This window comes from Solanum verrucosum, unplaced genomic scaffold (assembly GCF_900185275.1).
Source record: "Solanum verrucosum unplaced genomic scaffold, falcon-dt-bn FXZP01000060.1, whole genome shotgun sequence".
In the NCBI taxonomy this organism is placed as follows: domain Eukaryota; kingdom Viridiplantae; phylum Streptophyta; class Magnoliopsida; order Solanales; family Solanaceae; genus Solanum; species Solanum verrucosum.
The window spans coordinates 9,868,518-9,885,352 of NW_026020129.1; the positions used below are offsets into that span (position 1 = coordinate 9,868,518).

Sequence of the window (16,835 nt, forward strand, 5' to 3'; positions counted from 1 at the left end):
TAAAACCCCACAAAAGTTGAACAAAGGGATGGCTACAGCTTTTCCAGTAAAGGTTGGATTTGTTGAAAGAGAAACAATTATAAACAGATAATGGCACCAGGAAAAAAGGAGGAATGTACCCTAAGAAGTAAGAAAATATGTTGCAGCTCTCCTATACCAACTTAGCTAATCAGCATATCTTTTTTTTAATGACAGTGTTGTTTGGGCAAGTTTGAATGCACCTCAACTATTTTATGAGGCACCTGCTATCTTCCACGAGCATCATTACTAGCATAACAACAGTTATACATAAGTTAACAGAACTTGATTCTGTCGTAAAATGGTGTCATCTCACAATTCTTACCAAGGAGTAGATAGTCACCAAACTATCTCAGAACGTTCTAAACCCAACTTAGGTACCATTTGAATAGTTAACAAAACTCAATTATGTCGTAAAATGGTGTTGTCTCACATTTGTTCCTTGATCACCAAGGAGTAGATAGTCACCAAACTATCTCACAACGTTTTAAACCCAACTTAGGTACCATTTGAATAGTCAACAAAACTCAATTTTGTTGTAAAATGTTGTTATATCACAGTTCTTTCTTAATCACCAATGAGTAGATAGTCATCAACTACCAACATTATCAAAAAGAAGTAAAGAGACACCAAGATTTCAGTAAAATTTTGCATCAATAAACCCATGACATACAAAATCGTTCAAAAGAACCAATTCTACCACACAACAAAAGGACCTATATTTGTTTCATGGACTTTTTCCCCTTCTGTTTTGCACCCTCACCTTCCCAACCCCAGAAAGGAAAAAGAGAAGCTAAAGAGTACTGCACTAGTCACTAAACATAACATTCTTTATAACCAAATCATTCCCACTCGATTGTTGATGGAGGCTTTGATGTAATATCCAGAAGAACTCGATTTACACCACGAACACTGTTGCAAATCTTTCTTGATACATCGTCAAGGAACTTGAAATCAAAGTAGTACCTATAAAGAAATTACAATAAATAAACAGATTTAGCTCACGACATACAAAAATAACAGCATATAGAGTGGTGGTCAGTATATGGGAACGAATAAGTACCAGTCTGCTGTCATTCCATCTTGACTTGTGACTGCTCTAAGTGCAACAGCATGGGAATGTGTTCTTTGGTCTCCTTGTACTCCAACGGTTTTCACAGGTAAGAAGACAGCAAAAGCTTGCCAAATTTCATCATAGATTCCAGCATCTTTGATTGATTGAATGAAGATCTCATCAACCTAAACAACAGAAATCTTTAGAGGCCAAGGAACCAAAACAGAAAGGGTTGAGAAATTACTACTAAATACTGGAGAACTCCTCATACCTGACGAAGAATATCCAAGGAATTCCCTGCTGTGACATCTCCTGGAATTCGGACAGCAAGTCCCGGACCAGGAAATGGGTGGCGCCTGAGAAAAGCCACAGGGATATTCATAATCTTTCCCATTGCACGAACCTGCGAGGTAAGTGGAGTAAAATAGTTCAAATCAGTCTGGAATGAAAGGGAAAAATAGTGTGGAGGAGATGCATGCAAAAGTTGTAGAAGACAAAATGAAACCTCATCCTTGAACAGAAGTTTCAGTGGCTCGATGAGCTTCAGCTTCATGTCCTTTGGGAGCCCTCCAACATTATGATGGCTCTTGATCGTATGAGAATGTGTTCTTCCACTTCCAGGTGGGGGACAAGACTCTATTACATCAGGATACAAGGTTCCTTGGACTAGGTAAGCAGGTTTCTTTCCCACTTTTTTCTCCAAATCATGGGCAAAAATATCAAATATGTTGATGAACTCCTTCCCAATAATTTTCCTTTTCATTTCAGGCTCTGTCACACCTTTTAGTTTGCTGAGAAATTCTTCTGTAGCATCAACGCAGGTAACGGGCAAATGAAGGTCACTCTCAAAGGTTGCCATCACTCTTTCTCTCTCCTTGTACCTAAAAAAGATGATGCAAAACCCATGTCAACACCGTCAAGGGTATGAAGCAGTCGCTAATGGATTAACCGATTAACTGAAAACTCCAATTTTTGCAGGGTTCTTTTAAATTTTATTTTTGAATTAGTTTGAGGTACTACTATTTGATGGGATAATCAGCAGCCTATAGAGAAGTGGCAAGACTAGAGACTTGCCTTAATAGACCATTATCAACAAAAACACAGTGAAGCCTGTCTCCTATAGCCTTGTGTACCACGGTAGCTGCAACTGTGGAATCAACACCACCAGATAAAGCACAAATTACATGATCTTCAGGTCCTACCATGGCTTTAATTACTTTTATTTCTTCCTCCAGAACATTTTCCATGTTCCAGCCTGCTGTAATCCCGCAAATATCAAATAGGAAGTGTCGTAGTGTTTCCATCCCTTCAAGCGAGTGTGTCACCTATACAGCATTCATGTGGTCAGTGCAGATGAAATATTTTCTAGCACATATTCAGAGATTCCAAAACTAGAGGATGCATAGTAAGTCAGAAATGAATTTTCCCAAATAATATGGCGACGACATAAATAACAAACAGAAAGATCTAATCTGAGGGTCCTATCCTATGAACCAACAAAGACCAAATGAATTTACACCTAGGAAATCATAAAACCTAATCTTGTAATGGCAAAAGGTCAATATGCTTTGGGTTTATAACTTTTATTTGATTGGTTAATGACATTTTTTTCTCTTTCTATCAGTTCTGCTTGTGTTCACTAATATAGAGGCAGAAGTAGCGATCCTATGAGTATTCTTCATTCCATCTTTTCCTCCCACTTCTGATCTTTAACAAATTATATGAAGCACAACTGATGTATCAGTCAATCAAACTCAATCAACTATCCCTTAAACTCCAAACTATAAAGTGCCTTTGATGTTATATCGCATGATACCTATATAAGCAAAGCAACCACACAAGCATTATGGCTCCTTAAAAGGGAAAAACACAGAGAATAATAAGCAGTGAGGGAGGAGCCTAGTAACCAAAATTGTGCAAATTAACAAATGGATAAAACATATCATGGAAGACTTGGACTTTGTTGTCAACCTTAACTACTCAAAAGATTATCAAAATTTTATCTTTTTATTCTATTTGTATTCTCTATCATCTATTTAGTACTCAAAAAATCATCAAAATTCTATCTTTTTATTCAATTTGTATACTCTATCATCCACTTAGTACTCAAAAAATCATCAAAATGCTATCTTTTATTCTAGTTGTATACTCTATCATCCATTTAGTACTCAAAAAATCATCAAAATGCTATCTTTTTATTCTAATTGTACATGCTCTATCATCCAATTAGTAATAAAAAAATCATCAAAATGCTATTTTTTTTATCCTAGTTGTATACTCTATCATCCATTAAGCAATCAAAAAATCATCAAAATGCTATCTTTTCATTCTATTTGTATACTCTATCATCCATTTAGTATCTTTACAACTACCTACTTTTATATCCAACCAAAGACTAAATAATGATTACCTCAGGATGATACTGCAACCCATAAAACTTCTTTTCCCTATTCTCAATAGCAGCAACAGCTCCCTGATTACTCCTCGCCACAACCTCAAACCCTTCCGGCAACTTCACAGCCTCATCACCATGGCTCATCCAAACAACCTGTTTATCCCCAATTTGCTTATTCCCAAACAACCCATAATTCTTCTGAACCTCAATTTCCATTCTCCCATACTCATGCTTCTCCCCAACCTTCACAACCCCACCAAGGTTCTGCACAAGAAGCTGCAACCCATAACAAATCCCCAACACATGAATCCCTTGCGACTCCACATACTCAATAAACCCAGATGGGAAACACGGCGCACCGTCAGCGTGGACACTGTGAGGTCCACCTGAGAGGATAATAACACGTGGGTTGAGCTCGGTTATGGAGTCCAACGAAGAAGTGCCATTGATACAGAGTGAGAAAACAGATAAACTTCGAATTCGGCGAGTGATGAGATGGGTGTATTGAGAACCGTAATCTAGGATTAGTACCAGGTTTGATTTCTTCGCCTGAGTTTGAGGTTCCATTGCCGGAAAAGGAGAGAGAGGCCGGAGAATTTACAGTGAAAAAATGGAGGCTAGGGTTTATGGAATGGTTTATGAAGGGCGGGAAGATGACAATTTTATATGGTTTTGTGGGGCCAACATAATATAGTCATGAAAATCTTGAGTATTCAAAAAAATAATGTTTTAAAAATAAAAAATAATATTTGAAATTTGAGTTGTATTTGATCAAAAATACAAATTAATATATATAGTTAACAAATGTAATTATTTTTAGCCAATTTATCCGTAAAAAACTTAATCATAGTTGTGGACTTGTGGCCACAAGGTTAGTGAAAAATATAATCAAGTCATTATAACTTTGATTTTTCTTTTATCTCTCTTCTATAGAAAGAGGGGATGATACATGAGGTGGTATACTGATTTTTTAATCAACAAAACAGAGGTAAATCGATATAATTTTATGTAGATGTTATATAACACAATGTAATAACTTATGATCGAAATACGACATAGAGTAACTAGTTCTACACAAATATAAAGTTCTTATCCTTTATTTATACTTAAAATTAACAATGTATACCTCTAAACAGATTTTGAAGTTCATACGCATAAAATTATTTTTAACACAATCTACTAGAAAATTTTCCCTACCATGTGAGAGGATTTGCCTCTAGCTTTATTTATGAAACCTTTTAATTTTCTTCATGATAATGATTTTCTTTTATTCTTCTAAATTTCCTAAAAATTGTAGCCAAATAAGGTTTGGAAAATCATTTTCAAATTGCCAACTTGCATGTGAAAAGCTGTCAATTTCCAAATTGTCAACTTGCCTGTGAATAGAGGTTATCAAAGGCTACAAATTATGGCCTTCTTTTATGAAGATATTGACTTGTAGATAACCTACTCCAAAAGTAAAATGGTATATTAAAAAAAATATCACCTAAATATTGATATTAAACTGATATCATTTTTACTTTATGATAAAATTAGTAATAGAATTGTTGAAAAATCTTTGGTTATTCAAAAAGTTTTTTATTTATCGTACAAATACCTATCGTAGTGAACAACAGTTGTAGTAGAGTGATAAATACTCTGACATGTTTAAGCAACTTAACTAAAGGTCTTGAATTCGAGCCTTGAATGTGAAATCGTATTTGTTAGAAATGCGGATACTGGACACTAGATGAGAAACCAGAAAGAAAAACAAATGGTAGTATGAAAGAAAGAACAAAATAAAATGAATTTTTGAAAATCTTGAACTAGTTCATATGGTAAACAACTTTGTACCTAATAGCACTGTTAATTGGTACCTCCAATATTCTAATAAGTTATTTAACTACATCAACTATAATCATCCTAACAACATTTTAAAAACAAACTCTATGTAAACAAGAAGATATATACTTGCTAAGGAGTATAAATTCTCATTACAACAAAAAGAAAAAATAAATGTTCATGAAAGAAGCTAAATTTAGCTACACAAGAAAGAGGTATGAAGTTGGAGAACAGTATACATAATTGATTCTTCAAGAACATCATCTGTGATTTGAGTCAGAACATCTTCAGTGTCGTTTCGGATATCGAGCCATGAACCAGATTTTGACAAATTAATCTCAACATGGTCATTCAATGTAGGTTGTTCCATCAATGGAATAAGGTGTTGTCTCACTTCATTCATTACCTTTTCCACTAGATGTTTTTCTGGTGGAAAGGACCAGATTTTGGGTTGAAAGAACGATAGCCATGGAGGAAATCTGAAGTGAGAATCATATGCTTCTAGTAGAGCTTCATTTGTGTAGTCCATAAGGAGTTTAGGCTCAGAATGACATTGTAATGCTAATGTCTCTAGTTCATCGGATAGCATTGCATCGAGCATTTGTTCTGAAAGATGCCTATTTAGCCAAAGCTCTTCCCAATTCAAGTGAAGAGTATGCAAACTTGACTGAATGTAAGTACGAAGGGCATCAGGTTCAGCACGATTCAGTATGGCATTGTCAGTGGATTCCTTGTTCAAACATCCCTCAAAGTCAATACGACGTGGTTGTAATACAGTGACAGCTACAAATGATCATGAAGTTTAGTGACTTTGCTGTTATAGTGGATAAGTTTAGTGACTATACGTGAAATTATCTTGAAGATTTTGTGTTACTTACATGGTTCATTTCTTGAAGGGCTGATTAGATCATCAGTGAAAACTGGTTCCAAAACTGACACCGGACTTGGGTGATCTCCTCTGTCCATAATACTGTCAACACCTCTTAATTTGTACATGCTATATGGACTCGTCGATGAAACGTCTGTTGAAGAACCAGGAGACCAAACTTCTGAAGGTGAAGCCTAAAGAGGATTATGGTGCAACAGGAGTAAGATTTTTATGAAGTAAACGGGAAAACAAGTAATATCAAAACATGTTTCGCAATATTTCCATGACATATTAGTGGAAGAGGATGCAGAACTTACCACCATTGAGCTATTGAGATGCTGGCAATCCTTGTGTCTTTGAGGACTTTGAAAACTAGTATGTGTAGGCTCACGGGGCAATTCCGCTATACTTGTATCTGCAAGAAATGAATGTTAACAACTTAAAATTCTAAAAGGCAATGTGCATATGAAAACCAAAGAATTCTTAAATAAATGGAACAGAAACCTACTGTTGTAACTCATTTGTTCAGGATTACTCTTGAGATCCTGTTTTGAACTATAGTTGAACAAACGACCATGCTCGGGCGAGGAAAGAATTCTTTCCAATGTTCTTGAGGGTTGTGTGCTCATCACAGCTTCACCTGTAGTATTGACAAAGTTCAATCTTTGAGAAAGATGTCTCTTTGCCTCCATAGATATATCCAGCTCCCGTTTCTTGGCGTAGCTTATGGCAGACACGTCCAACTTTTTACGCACTTTTTCAGTCAGAAAGGAGACTTTAGGTGCTTCACTTGTGGATTTTTGTTTATTCTGTGCCTCATTCTTGCTGTTGGACTCGGTGAACGAGTTAGTGGATCGTGCAACAGTAAGGCATGAACTTCCCCCTTCATTAACAACTTCTAGGTTCGGCCTATCGCTGAGGCTATGAAGCTTATGTACAGTACTTCCTACTGAAATCAAATGCTTCTCTTTCCATTTTTCTCCCATTGCATATTTCAGTTTCCTCTTGATATCTTTGAAAGAAAAGTTCTTGTGCTGCACATTTTCCCCTTTAGTACTTGTGCTATGATGAGACTGCATAGACGAGCAATAGCAGTCAACATTTTCAGAACATCGAACAGTTCTAGGAATCGGCTTCAGAACAACTATTTTATTTGAAGGTCGGGAGCTGGAACTTTCTTCGGATGCAGATTGATGATGCTTCTGTTCACTCTTTGAAATGTCACAGTCTGGTAGTTTGTTACTCATGAAGGACTTGATCGAATCTCTTGCCATTTGCACGTTTTGCATGTTTCGGATTTGCTTAGCTAAGAGTGAATTTGGATCTTGTAGGAGTTTCAGAAACAAATCTCCATTTGAATTTAACATCTCTAATGCATTGGAAAACTGTTCAGGCTCATAGCTCACACTACCTTTGCTGATATACTTCCTGTCTATGAACATTTGATCGATAAATGCTTTAGCACTCGTCTGAAGTACTTGTAAACTGATCTCATCAAGCTGATCATTCTTAATGGAACTCCTCTTTGAATCTCCATTCTCTTGATGAATCTGACTGCCGATAGCTTCTAATATGGACGCCAATTTTAACTTATGAATAGACATTTCCGCTGAACTTGAAGCCTGCTGAATATCCCCGGTCTCAGTATCCTTCCAATCGTAAACAGGTGACTGATTCTTACAGCTCTTCTTTGATGATGGCTTGTATTTACTTATCATATGATCAAATAGTCCATAATCTACTTCTTCGTGTTGCTCATTTCGGGCTATGATTTGAGTGCTCTTCTGCATTTCACCAGAAATTTCTTCTTGAATGGAAGTCTTTATCCTTTTATCACCCGTACGAACTCCTAAAGCTTCCACTTCAGCTCCATCCTGAGATAAACAACTCTCAAGTCATTAGCTTTACTCAGAAGTTGCATTGATAATGTGCTACAGGCAGTGACGGAGTCAGAAATTTTAACAAGGAAATTCAAAAAGAGTCAAGAATGTCACAGCTTTACTCTATTTTTCACAGTATATTCTCCGACAAATGGGATTCAATCGAACCCCATTCATTACATGTACCTCCGCCCCTGCCTATAGGATCATTATCTTATCTAAAAGGATATCGAAACACATTTTTCTTCCTTAAGAAGTAAAACCACTTGTCTTATGACTACATTGCTATAAGAACTTCAGGTACACAAAACCTAAGTTGCGCGGACTCTTCACTTTCGATGCCGCACCCGTGTCAGATTCTCCAAGAATACACTACTTTTGGCAAATCCAACATGCACCCCTTGATATTTTTGAAGAGTCCGAGTTACATAGCACAAAACAAGAATTATTCTCCAAAGTTACATTCTTTTTCCTTAACCTTGTGATGCAAGAACCTTAAAACTAGATTTGGCTAAGTTCTAGTACCACATGTTTTGGTGACAATTAGATAAATAGTTAAATTCTCCAAACAAACTTACCTCATAGCCATACAATTGGTCACTACAGTAAGTTAAAGCATCAATCTTTCTTGGATTTTTGCCTGCAAGATCAAAATCCCAATCATTCATTAACATCAGGGCACAACAAGTGAGGTCCGGGAGGGTAGAATTTACACAGACATTACTAGCTCGTGCTTTTGTGAAGGTAGAGAGACTGTTTCCGAATCGAATAATTCTAACCACATACCTATAGCATTCTTAGTAGAAGCTTTCCCATTTGAAAGCAGCTTCTGTTTCCTCTGATTTTGACCAAAATAAAGGCTACTAATCAATCCCCACATACAATTAAGCTGACTCTTATCTATCTGTTGTGGATTTCTTGATGATCTCTTTTTCTCCATCACAAATGAACACTTTTCTCTACCCTGAAATTTGGGCATAAAAATCAAGAAACCATAAAGCTACTAACTTTATTCACAAAATGAGACTTACAATATACAATTCTTGATTTACAGAGTTATCATATACCTGTTGTTGGTGCGAGATAACAGATATTCAATCAATCAGTCAAACTGCATGTAAGTTGATTCAGACACCAGCAGAGAAAGACCATAATTCTTCTCAAATGTGTTGATGTTTAAGAAAGTTGGAGTAATTTTTTTTTTGGAGAAAAACAAAGAGTGAGAGACAAAAGTAGCATCAAATGAGGAAGAAATTGAGATTTTTTGTTTGTTTTGCATTAAACAAAAGATGTTGACTTATGCTATAGGAAAATACACTGTTTTGTCTCAACCACTATCCATGAATTCCTTTAAAACACTATCTTTTCATTAATTAAAATTAACAGTATCTACATTATTGTTTAGTGTACAATTAGTATACTAATTACCTGTTCTTGTTTTTTTATTGTCAGACTAGAATACAAAAGTTCATGTCTGTTTACTGTTGAAAAACCACTGAATCAGAACTTATAAACTGTGTTCTAAGTGAAAGTATATTTCAAGATTCTGCTAACATGAATCGTGGTGAGATGTTTGAAATTCCTCTATTCTTAATTAACGATCTCGAATCGTAATCTTTGGGAGTAAAAAAAAATCTTATTGAGAATGTTGTATCTAGAAATAGACTCTGAGTGCGTGATTACGATTTAATGGACCTCAATACGAGTATCGAACCCCTCATGAAAAAAAAAGAATCTTTTTGTTAAAAAATAAGTAAATTAAAACAATTTGGGGCTTCTGCAGAATTTAAGTAGAAAAATACTTGTCCTTATTGTAGCCACTGGTTGTATGACTCATGTAGTAACTGATGCTCACAATATTGTAATAAGAAAGTATCTGAAAACAATTCTAAATTTAATGTGAATTATTAGTTTCGTCCCTAAATTATTGATAGTCTTAAAAATACTTTTTTACTTGGCTAATTGAATTTAAATAACATGAGTGAAATACACCACTTAATTCTATCAAATTTAGGAGGAATATTTTCAACACTTCTCTCGACTTTTTATTAAAAGTTTCATGTCATTACAAGAGTTTGAGACCACATGCTATGTCATAGTTTAGTTAGTTCAGTAGAGGGGTATTTTTAAGATTTTCAATAATTCAGAAACGAAATTAATAATTTACACCAAGTTCAAAGGTGTTTTAATATTCTCTCGTTTATAGCAATCTATAAATGGTAAATTGAATCTCTTTTTATTTATAAGATGTTTATTATTCCTTATCTAAATGACTAAATGAGATTTGTTAGAGAGTTCACTATTCATAAGATAATTATTATCTCATGCATGTCTCATTTATAAATATTTTCTCCATCTACTTTTATTTTTTCAGTATACTAAAAATAAAATATTTTATTTTTTTGTTCAGTTTGAAATAAATATAATTGTCATGGGCATGATCATCCTCAATAATAAAGGAGGGGGCAAAAAAAGATTTTGCAAATACACATTTAATTGATATTCCTTCACCAACCAGCAATTTTAAATTATTGAGTTATCTAATCAATTAATGAACTTTCATTTTCATATAACTTCACATATTATTGCATGAACCTTTTTCTCAATATTTTAATTTAAGTTAATTAAAAAAATATTAATTTGGTTACTTGAAAATTAGTCAAATGTCGGTTAGTAAATATATCTAAACTTTTTCTGATAGGCATTTTTGTGATTGTTTTATTATATAGTACAGGAATATCACTATTAACTAATGTGCTGGATGACTAGATCTAACTTTTGAGTAGGGGCAGGGATGGTACGGTAATAATAATTTCAATTTTCTATTTTTAAAAATGTTATATTTTTTATCATATCAAATTAACTTGATATGATTTGATACAGTATATCAGTAATCATAGTTTGTTAAAATTATAATTACTTTCTTTAGACAAGTAAAGAGTAAGTAGAAATTAACCTAATTTGCATAAAATTAGGAAAAAAAACGTGTGTTTGAGAGAGACATATTGTTCTCCCAATAAATACACACATGAACACAACTAGTGCCATGAAAAGTGGCCGGCCGGTAACAAATAATTGACATTTGCAACTAAATAACAGTAATAATAATATATCAGTGTAATCGAAATGGATCGAATAGAAGCAGAATAGAGTGTACGTTGACTTTTTCCTATTCGTAAAAATTGAAAAATTGTTTCTAAAAGGCTTTCACTCAAGTACTCTGTCCGTTTATTTTTAAAGAAAAATCACTAAAACAAAAATAAATTAAAAATCATTATACCTCGAATTCAAATACCAACAGAATAAAAAATGCTAGATGACATTTATCGATGGATTACAAAAACGATATCGAACACATGACTTAATGAAAATTGTTTTTTATCTAAGCAAAATATGTCCAAATAACATAAATGGAGACACCATAGGATTCCAAAATACAAAATAGCAAATTGACATTAAAAATATATGTCATTTCTAGACAATTTCTTACTGTACTGTCGACACTCCAATCTCAAAACCCTAAGTTTTAAAGGTGCTTTATTTAATTTGATTTGATGAATTTGTTTTATTGGGAATAAAAACAAAACATTAAAAGGGACCACATATTTCCACTATAATATATACCAACTGCTACATTTATTATTGTTTTTGACTCTTTCTTCTTATAGTCTATTCTAAAGTTTTGATGATTATGAACCTCTACTACAACCACTACTACACCTTTTGTGTGTGTATGTATTTATTTCATTTACTCTATAATAATAAATATATAAATATATATATTCTAGTGTTTTCTTACTTCACATGAAAAGTCATATATATTTTTTTATCTCATGTAATCAAGAAATTTACAACTTCAATATGGTTAAAAATATCATTAACTAATAAAAATGTGTCCCTCTTTAATCGTTTAAATTTTTAGATGAGACAATCATTTTTATTAATTAATGATATTTTCAACAAATATTAGGTTAATTTTTACTGTAGCCGGTGACTATTGTATGTTGATTTTGATTGAAGAGAATATAATATTTGATATAAGATATAGTTAGTGTTATAAATTCGTTGAGTGAATGAATTGTTATCGTAAGTGTTGGGTTTTATTTGCCTTGAGTTTTTTTTTTTTATCATAAATAGGTTTTTCTTTTAGGAAAATGTTTTGGATTGGCTAGTCCTTGTCTTATAGGAAAAGGTCTAGGACTCTATAAATAGAGATTTGTTCTTTCTAACTTAATCAGTATTCACAATGTAGTCTTAAGGGCTTTGAGAGTTTTGGTTAGGGGGAGAATTTGTGGGACACAAGTTTGATACGTTATCACTTGTGCGAACCTCCCATGTATTCCGAGTGAATTGGTTGAGGTTATTTCTCTCTATATTTTGTACTCTCATATTTATATAGTGGATTGCTCCTCTCCTTTGTGGACGTAGGTCGTTTGGCCAAACCACATTAAATCTTTGTGTCTTTTGGTATATTTCTCGCTTGTCTTATTACTCGTGGTCTTTCGAGGTTTGCTTTGCTAGCTTTTGCATGACACCTAGTTATTTACGATCCTAACAGTAAGGACATAGGACATATTCAGTGTAATTTCACGGAAAAAATTTAAGGATGAAAAGATATATATAGATTTTACAATTTATTTGTTATATATCTTTGTGAGATAAAAAGATTATTTCGGATGATCTCTCATCTAAGAGTGAGTTTCCAAAATAAGGTTACGAGAATAATATTACTGGTGTTATCTTATATCATTAAAAATGAAAACATTAGAATTGGTGCATAAATTTTGGAAGGTTCTCTCCTTTGAAATAATATATTTAGTAATTTATTTTTTTTGAAAAATCCGTTTGAACAAATTATAAATCAAATGAGAAAATGCTAGATTACATTTTAAAATTTTGTAAGTTATTGTAAGCGTTTGACGAATTCTAATATTTTGTATGTATGGTTGAGCAATATCGACAGGAGATGATACAATTTCAACTTACCTTGGACATGACCAATAGATAGGTGGTTGTGGAGGACACATATTATAATAGAAGTTTACGAGGTAGTGAAACGTTGTTTTGCTTATCCTTCCATATTAGTCGTAATTTTATTATGCGTGTAATTTCTTGTCCTTCGACGTCTATTACTATATGATGTTTTTGGTACTTCGATTATCATATCAAATTGAAGCAATTTAGCCAAAATATTCAGAAGTGTAAATTTCATATATGACATATATTATAGTACTATTTTCAAGTTATAACAGTAGATTTAGACTTTCAAGTTATAACATTAAAAATTTCAGGTTATAACAAGTTAAAAAAAAGAAATGTTTTTATTAATTGGAAAAAACTTTTAAAATAAATAAAAAGATAATAGAAGATTTAAAAAAAAAAACGGAATTAGAAATAATAAAGTAAAAAACTGAAATTGTGGGTTGTAATTTAATTTGAATTTATTGTAGATAATTAATGATTAGCATGAAATAAGGGATCCAAACTAATTAAGAATATTCAGTTTCCTTAATTCACTCTAATTTGTTAAAATTAATTCAAAATTTTGATTTTAAAAATCAATTTCTATTTATTTAATAAATGATTAATCTATTTATGATTTTTTATTATTAATTAATAATATGTAATTAATAAGGAAAAAATGAAAAAAAAAACGGAAATAGGGGTGTCAATTAAATTTGAATTAATTTAAGATAATTATTAATTAGCATGAATTAAGGAATCTCAAACTAATTAAGAATATTCAGTTTCCTTAATTCACTCTAATTTGTTAAATTAATTCAAAAATCTGATTTTATCAATTTTTCTTCCACGTTTCTCTCTCTTCAATTTTCTTCCAGAAATTTTGTCACTGGCGACTAATTGAAGTTTTTTTTTTGGTTGAAAAATCCTATTTTTTTTGTGATGGACAACTACGTATCAATATTAATTAAACATGGTGGAAGATGGGATCCTTCAGGTTAGTATTTTTAATTGTTTTACTATTTGTATTTGGATTTCAGTGAAATGAAAAAAAAAATGAAACTGTAAATCATATTTTGTGATTTTGTTTTTGTACATCATCACTATATTGAATGTGATATATTTTTTTGTATAATAATACGTTTTGTTCATAATACGTATTAACTGTTGTGAAATGTATAATATTAGTGATTTTCTGATTTTGTGATTGTTTTGTGTATTTTTTTTCTTCTTAAAGTATAAAGTAATTGTATATTTATGAATGAATTTAATAGAATTATTGGAAAGAAATTTGTAAGAAATTTGTTTTGTAAGATGTAAAAAAAGTTATTTGGATTTTTGACGAATTGTATAACAAGTGTTTTAAGTTGGTATTAAATTATAAATTTTAGTGTGTTTTATTAGATGTTGTCATTTCTAAAGTAATTAGTGAGTTAGAAATAAATTATTTGGTACGATAAAATATAGATATTTGTAATGTATGATTATTGTTGTATGAAATGTATATTAAGAAAGTATGAAATTTGTATAAAAGCGTGTCCAGTAATCTAAAAAAAAAGTTATTTGAAATTTTGACGAATTGTATGATAAGTGTTTTAAGGTTGTATTAATTTTGAAATTTTATTGTTGACATTTTTGTATAAATTTGTGTGACATTAATGAAGTATTTTCGTAAAATAAATGCACATATTTGTTGTATGAATTTTGTATTAAAATAGTATGAAAGTGTTTGGAATGTACTATTTGAATGATATTTGTATGAAATGTTTTTTGATTGAATGTAAAAATTGTTTTGTAATGTTCTGTCTGTCTGAATGATATTTGTATTTCGAATTGTTTGTTTATAATGTGAGACTAATTTATATTTTTTTTAATGAAACAGGTAATTATGTCGATTTTCAAATGGAGGGGATTTGTTGATGTGAAATTCAAAAGGTCAAAAGTTACTTGTAGTAGATGTCGTCAAGTTGGACATAACAGGAAAACATATTCAAATTATCCTATGCAAAAAATAATGAATGTTCATTTGTTAAGACTATATATAATTTATTTTTTTTGGTGGTTATATTAATGTTTTGGTTTGATATAAAACATAATTTTGTGTTTAGCGTACTGGTTATTATTTATACACTGTTCATTCAATTATCATACAAAATGCATACTGTTATAAATTTAGTGCTTGATATTGTGTTTCAATTTATACACGATTCATTCATTAAGTCCACAAAATTCATATATTTGTTACTAAATATTGTTCCAGATTAAGTATATTGTATATATTAGTAATAATTATAAAAAGTTAATTATGTAATTCATTCCAACACTAGTTTAAGGGTTGGTCATACATATATTAATCATATTTAATTCATGAGAAAATAAGACAAATGTGAAAACACAATTCATAACATTTGTATGTAAAAATCATACCACGATTAAATACAATGTCCAAACATTTAATATTAAAGTCATAGTAATAGATTTCATACACGTGTCAACTAATGTATAGAAACACACTCATACACTGTTCATTCAGTAATCATATAGAATGCATACTGATACAAATTCATTGTTAGATGTAGCATTTATTATTTATACACTATTCATTCATTAATGACACAACTTGCATATCGTTAATGATAAAATTTGTTCCATATTAAAGATATTGTATATATTAGTGACTAATTTAAGTTGTAGTCGGACATATATAAATCATATTTAATTCAAACGAAAATAAGACAAATACAACTATAAAAATTATACCATGACTAAATACAAATATCCAACATTTAATTTTGAAGTCATAGACATATGCATATAAAATGTATTTCATACACGTTTCATCCATTCGTTATACAAATTAAAAACACAGTGCTACTTTAAAAAATAGTGTATCAGAACTGTATGAAGTCTGTATAATGTTTTTGTCCTGAACTTATAATATCCAAACATAATAGGTTAGTGCATGTCAGTCACCATGTGTACAATTAACAACACAGTGTTACAATTTTTAGAACATTCAAAAGAGAATCAAAAGGTGCAATCTACTATTTTGATAACATATTGTAGTATATATCATCAAATACTTAAACAAAAAAGAATTATCCAAAAGTTAAACAGAAAAAATTATCCAAAAGTTTAAAAAAAAAAATATGTAATTCTTAACCAGTGAAATTTGTCACTAATATTGACAGGAATAATTATATCGCCAACAGTGTCCCATGGAATCTTGGCAAGCAATTTGAAGCCTCTAATGCACTGTCCAACATTGTGGTTGGGGGAGATGGATCTCATGCCGCAATTTGACTCTCTCCACTATTTCTCAATGTTATTGACCCACGACATAAACCAACAATCAACAGTGTTGTATGATAATGGACTTGAAGAGTAATTAGCCTTCTTTCGCAGATAATACATAATGTTATTGACATGCTGTTACCAACAAAATTCGAATCTGAGTCGGAATCAGACTCTGTAGGGGTTTCAACAAGTTTTTTCCCCTTCCTCTGAGGATTGCTCAAGGGATCCCAGTCTGTTGTAGTCCGAGGATCTGATAAAAGAGGAGCCTTTTCACTGGAATAGGCTTGTTGAGATACTAGTTCAAGACCTTCTTTAATCTGTAAGAGAACATGAGAAATAAGAAATCCATCATGAATTTGAAAGGAGATTCCTTCCAACATATAATGTCATTTAACATTAGACTTGCCCAGCAGACTGGGTAATCAATTTTGATATTGGACTGGATGAGAAAGGATGGAGAAAGTTTGATAATGGGTTGTGGGTTGAGTCATGTGGGAGTGCAGAAACGTGTGGGATGGTGGTGTGATCAATGATTGGGGA

The 16,835-nt window shown here is 32.0% G+C and overlaps 2 protein-coding genes across 2 annotated transcripts; both read right to left on the reverse strand.

Moving 5' to 3' along the window:
• Positions 1-637: 637 nt before the first annotated feature.
• LOC125826551 (uncharacterized) lies at positions 638-4,083 on the reverse strand. The gene is made up of 6 exons (XM_049505903.1): positions 3,483-4,083; positions 2,147-2,397; positions 1,578-1,953; positions 1,344-1,475; positions 1,082-1,257; positions 638-984 (listed from the first exon to the last, which is right to left on the reverse strand). Exons 1-6 carry the CDS (start codon positions 4,032-4,034, stop codon positions 861-863), a joined length of 1,611 nt encoding a protein of 536 aa, XP_049361860.1. The 5' UTR covers positions 4,035-4,083; the 3' UTR covers positions 638-860.
• Positions 4,084-5,392: 1,309 nt separating this feature from the next.
• LOC125826567 (uncharacterized) lies at positions 5,393-9,179 on the reverse strand. Its single transcript, XM_049505918.1, has 6 exons — positions 8,823-9,179; positions 8,615-8,676; positions 6,665-8,030; positions 6,474-6,571; positions 6,167-6,350; positions 5,393-6,071 (listed from the first exon to the last, which is right to left on the reverse strand). Exons 1-6 carry the CDS (start codon positions 9,013-9,015, stop codon positions 5,485-5,487), a joined length of 2,490 nt encoding a protein of 829 aa, XP_049361875.1. The 5' UTR covers positions 9,016-9,179; the 3' UTR covers positions 5,393-5,484.
• Between the last annotated feature and the right edge of the window lie 7,656 nt (positions 9,180-16,835).